The sequence below is a fragment of the Entelurus aequoreus genome, linkage group LG24 (assembly GCF_033978785.1).
Source record: "Entelurus aequoreus isolate RoL-2023_Sb linkage group LG24, RoL_Eaeq_v1.1, whole genome shotgun sequence".
Classification (NCBI taxonomy): domain Eukaryota; kingdom Metazoa; phylum Chordata; class Actinopteri; order Syngnathiformes; family Syngnathidae; genus Entelurus; species Entelurus aequoreus.
The window spans coordinates 27,777,068-27,786,611 of record NC_084754.1 but is presented as its reverse complement, the minus strand read 5'-3'; the positions used below and the strand labels follow the sequence as shown (position 1 = coordinate 27,786,611).

Below are 9,544 nucleotides of genomic sequence, written 5' to 3'. Positions count from 1 at the left end.
TTCTTTTTTTTTTTTGGCTGCGATGATAATGTAAATGAGGGATTTCTAATCACTGCTATGTTGGAATTATTATTAATATTGACACTGTTGTTGATATTATTCATTTTTGTTTGACTACTTTTGGATTGTTTTGTGTCAATTGTTCTGTTGATTGCAATTCTGACTGTTGCTGGGTTTGGTATTGGAATTGTATTATTATGGTATTATTGTGTATTATTTTGTTGGACTGATTAATAAAAAAAAAACAAAAAAAAACTTGAATTTAATTTGATGCATTATTTGTACTAAAACAAATTCAAGGGATTTTTTGGGGTCAAAATACATTTCATAGATTTAAATCACAAATGTGCATATCTTCCTGACATTTCGGTCTGGAATTTAATCCCAGTACCTTTTTATAAAAGCCCAGAACTAATAGGGCACAATGAGAATATTCTGAGAAATTTGCCATTATTGTTTTAAAGGTGACTGAGCAGGAACAGGGTAGGAAAATGTTTGCAGTAAAATGTCATATGAAACGCCTCTTTTTTCATTAATTGACATTCCCACAGATACCCACAGATTGCGGGGCCCGACGCACAGCGTGCAATCGGCGTTTAAGATTCGGAAAATGGCTGAGTGTGATACCAAGAACAACATCGCCACATCAAACATGCAAGTGGAAACCGCATTGAGGGGCGCGTTCCATAAAATCTCACACTAAAGACTCGTTGTAAAGATGAACCAAAACTTACGGCCAAGACAAAGTGACACAAGAATAAGCTAATTAAAAAGTCTCTGGACATTGATCACTTATCAACTGAACCTTTCAGGGTTTAGACCAGGGGTGTCAAACTCATTTTAGATCGAGGGCCACATGGAGAAAAATCTACTCCGAAGTGGTAAAATCACGGCACGATAATTTAAAAATAAAGACAACTTCAGATTGTTTTCTTTGTTTAAAAATAGAATAAGCACATTCTGAAATTGTACAAATCATAATGTTGTTGTTGTTTTTTTTTACAATTACCTGCTGCGGTTAATAGTATACATATTTTATTGGTCGTTATTTATATTTTCTGAATAAATGATGTGATAATCTTCATTAGTCAACACAATGGTGTTAATCATCAATTTATCAAGATAAAAAAATTATATCAAAATAAATTTACAGTATGTTATTTATGTAGTTTGATCATTTTCCTCAACTGATGTACTAACATCATGTGGTTTATTTTGTACATATGTAGCATCATCTACAAAGATACAAATAATTGCTATTGCGACACCTAGTGGACACATTTAGAACAGCTGTTTCTTTCATTCAAACATTTCAGGTTAATTTTTATACTTAGCAAACTCATCCCGCGGGCCGGATAAAACCTGTTCGTGGGCCTGATCCGGCACTCGGGCCGTACGTTTGACACCCCTGGTTTAAACAACATCTGTCATGGACTAAAACCCTCCTGAGATTTGATAACCCCGGTGAACAACTGCAAGAAACATCTGGCCTCTCTGCGTCGTGAGTACTCTCGTCACTTCTATGCTTGGGAATCGAATACTTACTCCACTACATCACATACAAGTTACACATAACCTTTATTTCATGTTTTTTTTTTCTGGATTTATGTTTTGTCGGTCTCTGTTTAAATAAACTTAGCAAATATATGTCCTTATAAGAGGTTAGAATATCCAACACTGTACATGGTGATTTAGTAGAGTATGTCATTTCAATTGGCTACTGCAGGTGGCAAACATGAGACAAAAAGTATAAATGTCTCCTTTCTGTCTCTGCTACATACAAAAGGAGTGGATCATTATTAGAAAACTGCAAAACTATGATTTTTCATTTATAATTGTTACCGCCATTGCTACTTTTTGATATCTACGTAGTTTTCAAGTGCATATTGCGTACTCAAGCTTATCCATTCATGGGGGCTACAATATTTAAGTGACCAAAATAGACGAAAGCTACAGTGCTATTACTCATTATGTAGTACTCTAAAGTAACAAGAAATAACAGCTCTGCCAGCGAATATTGAACACACCTCAACTATTTTGTCTCTCTTCGGTCCTTTGACTCGCCTCACTAAGTCATATTAACCAAGCATACATCGCTCACGAAAACAACATTTTTCTTATCCTTTGTATGAAATACACCCATTGGTACGTCCTACTTGACCGCCTGTGTAACTTAACAGTGCCCTCTAGCAGGGATTAACATTACATGCACGTATTTCCTTCCGGTCCTTGCAGTTGGCCGACACTGTGCCTTTAGCTCTTTTCTTCTTCAACATGAAACGCTCCTGGATGCCTCCTCCGCATGCTTTGGTGCAGTCTGACCAGCCGGTCCATGGCTGCATCCCACAACCTTTAGGAGCAGTCACCTCACTTAACATGTAGCACAGGAAAGACTTCTTACGGTCTCCACACTTACCTGACTGTTCTTCCAAGACTGCGTCTCTTCCCTGTTTGCCTCTTCTTCTCCTCTTGCCTTCACTCCTCTCATCCTTGGGTTTGGATCGACACTTCCTGATCTTGCACTTCTTCCTCTGGATGGTCTCGGGACAAGCGCCGCCTCCGAACTGTGGCTCCAGTTTTATCATGCGGGTTCGGATGGTGTGGCCTTTACCGCAGGACTTGTTGCATTCGGACCACTCGGACCACTCTGAGACCATGCAGTCGATGGCTGAAAGAAATGCAAAAATTCCAGATTAACATTTGCAGTGCAGTTCTATTGAAGGGAGTCAAATTATCAGGTAATTTGTCATATTTAACGTGTTATCTTTTTGAATCCCCAATGTTATGTCTGTGTATGCCTGAGTTGATTCGCCCTCATCTTGTGCTTGACTGAGATCAACAACACTAGCGCCATGCGGCACAAAGATCATGTAGCTACGGTAACAACAAGGCTTGGCCGATGATGTAATGCAGGGGTGCCAAACTCATTTTAGCTCAGGAGCCGCATGGAGGAACATTTTGTGCACACGCGGGCCGGACTATTAAAATCATGGCTATAAAACTAAAAAATAAAGACAACTTCAGATTGTTTTCTTTGTCTTACTTTGGCCAAAAATCGAACAAACACATTCTGAAAATATTACAATTAAAAATATCGAAAAAAAATACCGGCAGCGGTAAAGTTTAGATCCGTGAAGGAAAGAAGAAAGAGAATTAATGTTTATAACTGAATACATTTACATATGCAAAAAAATTGGGGTTTTTTTGTATTTTTTTTTTAATGAATTAAGTAACGATTATGACAACCTTTTTCCAAAACACAATATAGAATGTGAGATATAACCGGATAGTGCATACATTTATTATTGGTTTTCAAAACGCTTACAAAAAAGTGTGACCCCAAAAATTTACTGAGGGACCCCATTTTTATGACTTGAAAATTCCTAGCGCCAACACTGATGGAGTATTGGTGCGTGCAAAACAGCAGCAGGCGGCTGTGGCCTGCGGGCCGGTTCTAATACTAATCAAGATTCAAGAAGATTCAAGATGCTTTATTATTGTCCATTCTTTAACATGTATAAGACACATAAGAACTGACATTTCATTTTGGGCACAGTCCCACTAAGAGCAGACATACGTTACTGGGAGACAAGACGGGACCGCCAACGGATCAGCCACTTACCGCGCTCCTTAAAAAAGGTGGGAAAAAGGTGATATTGGGAAAGGGGGGAAGAGTAAAAAATATCAGTCTAAGGCTGGACCCTCGGGAGGGGGTCCAGACTGAGTCCAAGGGAAAAAACCTCACATAGCATAGCAAGACAAAAACGAAGAGAGCAAGCAGGGAAGGAGGGAGCGGAGGCAAGACAGAAAAAAAAAAAAAAATCAAAAATCAAATCAAATATCATTGATAATTGACTTTGACACCCCTGATCTAATGTCATCATCCATCATGACTGTTTTGGACTTTGGTGTTATTTTTCCTATGTATAGTATTTCTTCCTGTTCAGCACTCTTATTTTGGTTCCTCTTCCTGTTTTTGGTCTGTCTTTCTATGACTTTACTACAGCTTCTGAAGCCTGTTCTCCTCACCTGGTCCTCTATGACTTTACTACAGCTTCTGAAGCCTGTTCTCCTCACCTGGTCCTCTATGACTTTACTACAGCTTCTGAAGCCTGTTCTCCTCACCTGGTCCTCTATGACTTTACTACAGCTTCTGAAGCCTGTTCTCCTCACCTGGTCCTCTATGACTTTACTACAGCTTCTGAAGCCTGTTCTCCTCACCTGGTCCTCTATGACTTTACTACAGCTTCTGAAGCCTGTTCTCCTCACCTGGTCCTGGTTGTCAATTAGGAGACTCACCTGTCACCTGATCGCCAATCAGGAGGGTTTCTGTTTCGCCTTTCTTGCAATGCTCGTGCAAATGTTCCAATGATCGGGTTGTGCCTTCTTGTGGTTTTGCCTTCCTTTGCCCCGTTTTTTTCTACCTCTTGCATTTTCAGCTGCGGTTGACCGCTCGTCCTACGCCAGTGCTCTTTGTTTTTTGATACTCTGCTTGGTACCTTAAAAAGGGACCTTCTGCTTGCACATTGCCTGCATTCTCTGCATCGTTATGGAGCCAGAAGACTGCCAGTAAGATTTGGTATCGGAAAAAATCTCGGGGTATTCAATCAATCGTAACTGGACTGTTTGGTTTGTCTTGGAAGACAATTCGCCGCTCATCCAACTGGACTTCATCAGTTTGTGCTTCTAAACTTAGATTGGTCAGATCTAGTCTCGACCTAAATTGGTCAGATCTAGTCTCGACCTAGATTGGTAGATCTGACCAATCTAAGTCTATGAGCATGAACTGCTGAAGTCTACTCAAATGGGCGGCGAAACGTCTTCTAAGACAAACCAAACAGTCCAGTTGTGAAAGATTTGAATGCCCTGAGATTACAATGACATGGATGAATGAGAACATTCATAGACATCGGAAAAAAAAAGATAACATTGTAGAAAACGTTGTATTGGCACGGAAACAAGTTTTGGCAACAAATAAATACAAACATTGAAAAAATACAATATTTTTGGAGGATGTTGTTGATGCCAATATTCATGTACATTTTAGTTTTTGTAAGTTTCAAAGTTTTTTTGATCACTTCTCTTTTTTACGATTTTGTTTATTTCGCTTTTTTACGGTATCAAAATATTGGCCGTCTTTTTTAGTGAGGGGCGGCCTGTGATCAGGTCACAAGTTAGTGTGATGATAGTCAGTGCGGTGTGCTAGACTTCAAAACACATTCCGACAGAACTTTAGATATGACTAAGATAATTTGTGGTATTGCAGCCACCGACTTCATCATTGCGCACGTCACATTTAAAATACCATCTTGAAGCTACATCGCATAGGACGAGTTTACCAGCTTCGATGTTTTCAACAAAATTACCAGAGATGAGTTAAACAATGCCTTTGCAAAATGGACAGCCACTGCATGTAGGCCACTTAGCATCTGTGAAGACCAAGGGCTGTCGTTCGGTCGCTACAGCTGCTCCGTCCTACAAACTACCTTCAACGGGCACAATCACAACAAGGATTTCGCTTACCTCAGACCATTAGACATCGATACGTAATCACACTACATGGGGTCTGATTGTACCAAAAAAAAAAATAGATCGGCACTGTCTTTAAATAAGGTTTAAAACATGAGATAATGCATGTAAACGAGACAGCTGTGATTGACAGTCCGGAAAACCAATCAAAACCAATGTTTTCGTTTTACAAATGTTGAATTAACATGTTTTTGTTGGATCTGTTCTCTTAAACAACTATTGTTAACGTGCTAGCACTGTTGGCTCTGTTTTTCTTTATTTCATATCATCTGAAGCAGAAGAAAAGCAAAGAAAGTTTAATATTGAATACTTCATTTTCATTAAAGTATTATTGTTTTCTTCAGAACTTTATATGGACCTGATGTTTAATTTAGTAAATACAATAGACTTCATCTGTTCAATTCTGTTAAAAACAATACATTTTGGTTATATTTAACTTTTTTGGTTATATATCTATACAATAATGTAATGCAACTAGAGATGTCCGATAATGGCTTTTTTGCCGATATCCGATATTGTCCAACTCTTAATTACCGATTCCGATATCAACCGATACCGATATATACAGTCATGGAATTAACACATTATTATGTCTAATTTTGTTGTGATGCCCCGCTGGATGCATTAAACAATGTAACAAGGTTTTCCAAAATAAATCAACTCAAGTTATGGAAAAAAATGCGAACATGGCACTGCCATATTTATTATTGAAGTCACAAAGTGCTTTTTTTTTTTAACATGCCTCAAAACAGCAGCTTGGAATTTGGGACATGCTCTCCCTGAGAGAGCATGAGGAGGTTCGAGGTGAAGGGGTTGGGGGGGGGGGGGGGGGGGGGGGGGGCGGGGTTGAGGTGTGTGTGTGTGTGTGTGTGGGGGGGTTGTGGGTAGGGGGGGGGATATTGTAGCGTCCCGGAAGAGTTAGTGCTGCAAGGGGTTCTGGGTATTTGTTCTGTTGTGTTTATGTTGTGTTACGGTGCGGCTGTTCTCCCGAAACGTGTTTGTCATTTTTGTTTGGTGTGGGTTCACAGTGTGGCGCATATTTGTAACAGTGTTAAAGTTGTTTATACGGCTACCCTCAGTGTGAACTGTATGGCTGTTGACCAAGTATGACTTGCATTCACTTGTGTGTGTGAAAAGCCGCAGATATTATGTGATTGGGCCGGCACGCAAAGGCGGTGCCTTTAAGGTTTATTGGCGCTCTCTACTTCCCCCTACGTCAGGGTACCACCCCGTACAGCGGCGTTTTAAAAAGTCATGAATTTTACTTTTTGAAACCGATACAGATAATTTCCGATATCACATTTTAAAGCATTTATCGGCTGATAATACCGGCAGTCCGATATTATCGGACATCTCTAAATGCAACAAATAGTCCGGGGACTGGTACCGGTCCGTGTTGCATTTGCTACCAGGCCGCAGAGAAACATTAAATAATTTATAAACGACTGCATTTTCTCCGACTTAACTTTCGTCTGTCCCACTAGAAACACCAATGAGCTTGTTTATAGATGTACAATAAAACTCCTCACAGGAAGTTGCCATTTGTTATAACTTTGTGACATGATAAAATGCACATTAATGAACATATAAAATATAAATGTGACAGATTGTAGCCAAAGACTGATTTCCATCTGCATCTCATTGCAAAGAAACAAGCCGAGGGCTCCCACTAATTTAGCGTTATAGTGAGTTGTATTTTTCATGCACTTATTTTTGCTGTATTTATCTGGCACAACAGGGAAAGCCGGTCCCTGAAAATGCCTACATTAAACCGGTCCGTGGTGCAAAAAAGATTGGGGACCACCGATGTGCATTTAAAAGAAAATACCTAAAGCAGGGGTCACCAACGCGGTGCCCGCGGGCACCAGGTAGCCCGTAAGGACCAGATGAGTCGCCCGCTGGCCTGTTCTAAAAATAGCTCAAATAGCAGCACTTACCAGTGAGCTGCCTCTATTTTTTAAATTGTATTTATTTACTAGCAAGCTGGTCTCGCTTTGCTCGACATTTTTAATTCTAAGAGAGACAAAACTCAAATAGAATTTGAAAATCCAAGAAAATATTTTAAAGACTTGGTCTTCACTTGTTTAAATAAATGCATACATTTTTTTACTTTGCTTCTTATAACTTTCAGAAAGACAATTTTAGAGAAAAAATACAACCTTAAAAATGATTTTAGGATTTTTAAACACATATACTTTTTTACCTTTTAAATTCCTTCCACTTCTTTCCTGACAATTTAAATCAATGTTCAAGTATTTTTTTTATTTTATTGTAAAGAATAATTAAATTTTTTAAATTTAATTCTTCATTTTAGCTTCTGTTTTTTCGACGAAGAATATTTGTGAAATATTTCTTCAAACTTTTTATGATTAAAATTCAAAAAAAGTATTCTGGCAAATCTAGAAAATCTGTACAATCAAATTTAAATCTTATTTCAAAGTCTTTTGAATTTCTTTTAACATTTTTGTTCTGGAAAATCTAGAAGAAATAATGATTTGTCTTTGTTAGAAATATAGCTTGGTCCAATTTGTTATACATTCTAACAAAGTGCAGATTGGATTTTAACCTATTTAAAACATGTCATCAAAATTCTAAAATGAATCTTAATCAGGAAAAATGACTAATGATGTTCCATAAATTATCTTTTAATTTTTTTCAAACAGATTCGAATTAGCTAGTTTTTCTGTTCTTTTTTTCGGTTGAATTTTGAATTTTAAAGAGTCGAAATTGAAGATAAACTATGTTTCAAAATTTGATTGTCATTTTTTTTCGTGTTTTCTCCTCTTTTAAACCGTTCAATTAAGTGTAAATATCATTCATTATTAATAATAACATAGAGTTAAAGGTAAATTGAGCAAATTGGCTATTTCTGGCAATTTATTTAAGTGTGTATCAAACTGGTAGCCCTTCGCATTAATCAATACCCAAGAAGTAGCTCTTGGTTTCAAAAAGGTTGGTGACCCCTGACCTAAAGTTAAGGGATTTTCTTAGCATTTTTAGGTGCGATTAAACATTTTATTAAATAGGTATATTAATTACAAATCATAATTATTGAATCACATTTTTGTATTCGTTTCACAGCACAAGTTACTACTACAGGGGAAAAATGAACAAAAAGGTAAATTAATGTAATACTACAACATCCCATTTGTAGACAAGGAGAGACAGAGTCACCAAAGTACATTCGACCGCTTTACTAACAAGCGGTGGCACAATCTAGTAGTGAACAGATTCAAAAAGAGGTCCTGTCAGTCCTCCAGACTGCTAATGCTGCTCTGAGCACGCCCTCGCTGATGTCATACATCACTTGGCAAGAGGCCGCGCCTTTCAAAGGAAACATCTCTTAATGAAGCAATCAATCACCACAATTTATGAGACAAACCGGTTGAATTGTTGTGCCATGAATGGTTACTGTTTGCCCCAAAAGGATTCGGGCCGTCATTCATTTGCCAAATAAAATCTGAATGACGATGAATACACTTGTAAAAAACTATAATAGCAAGTCACTTACGACACTCGGGCAGCATGCACTTCTCGGTCTGCTCCAACTCTTCATTGCACTGCGCAGGATCCGACTTGAGCATCCTCTGGCGGGTCCTTAGGCCGCGTCCACACGTGACGCTACATTCACTCCAGTCTGACCATGGCGACAACATGCACGGGATGGTATCTGTAAACACACATACATCAGTGGAATCAAGGAATCTACAAAGTCAGCATCACTGCGAAGACAGTACATGCGTTTTAACTCACGGCATTCTGGCATCATGCATTTGTCCACTTCAGCCACTTCCGTTTTGCACATTGATCCATCTATAGGAGGCATTTTAACCATGCGCTCACGTCTTGTCATGCCCATCCCACAGGAGACGCTGCAGGCATCCCACTCACCCCATTCAGTCACCACACAGCTGCTGACTGCTGTGGGATGGGAAAAAAAACACCAATTTGAACAATCTCAACAACACAGGCTCCGGGTGTTATTAAAGGCCTACTGAAATTATTTTTTTTAATT

The 9,544-nt window shown here is 38.7% G+C and overlaps 1 protein-coding gene across 2 annotated transcripts in view; it reads right to left on the bottom strand.

The window, feature by feature from the left end:
* Nucleotides 1-230: 230 nt before the first annotated feature.
* spon1b (spondin 1b) overlaps nucleotides 231-9,544 on the bottom strand; it is a 158,547-nt gene continuing 149,233 nt past the window's right edge. Inside the window, exons 13-16 of one of the 2 annotated variants that reach the window (XM_062036085.1) lie at nucleotides 9,283-9,450; nucleotides 9,041-9,199; nucleotides 2,417-2,668; nucleotides 231-2,350 (exon numbers count right to left, since the gene is read on the bottom strand). In XM_062036085.1, the coding sequence (XP_061892069.1) occupies nucleotides 2,187-2,350; nucleotides 2,417-2,668; nucleotides 9,041-9,199; nucleotides 9,283-9,450 (743 nt within the window). In that variant the 3' untranslated portion in view covers nucleotides 231-2,186. Of the gene's footprint in view, nucleotides 2,669-9,040; nucleotides 9,200-9,282; nucleotides 9,451-9,544 lie in introns of both variants that reach the window. The other variant, XM_062036084.1, reaches the window with a different exon arrangement.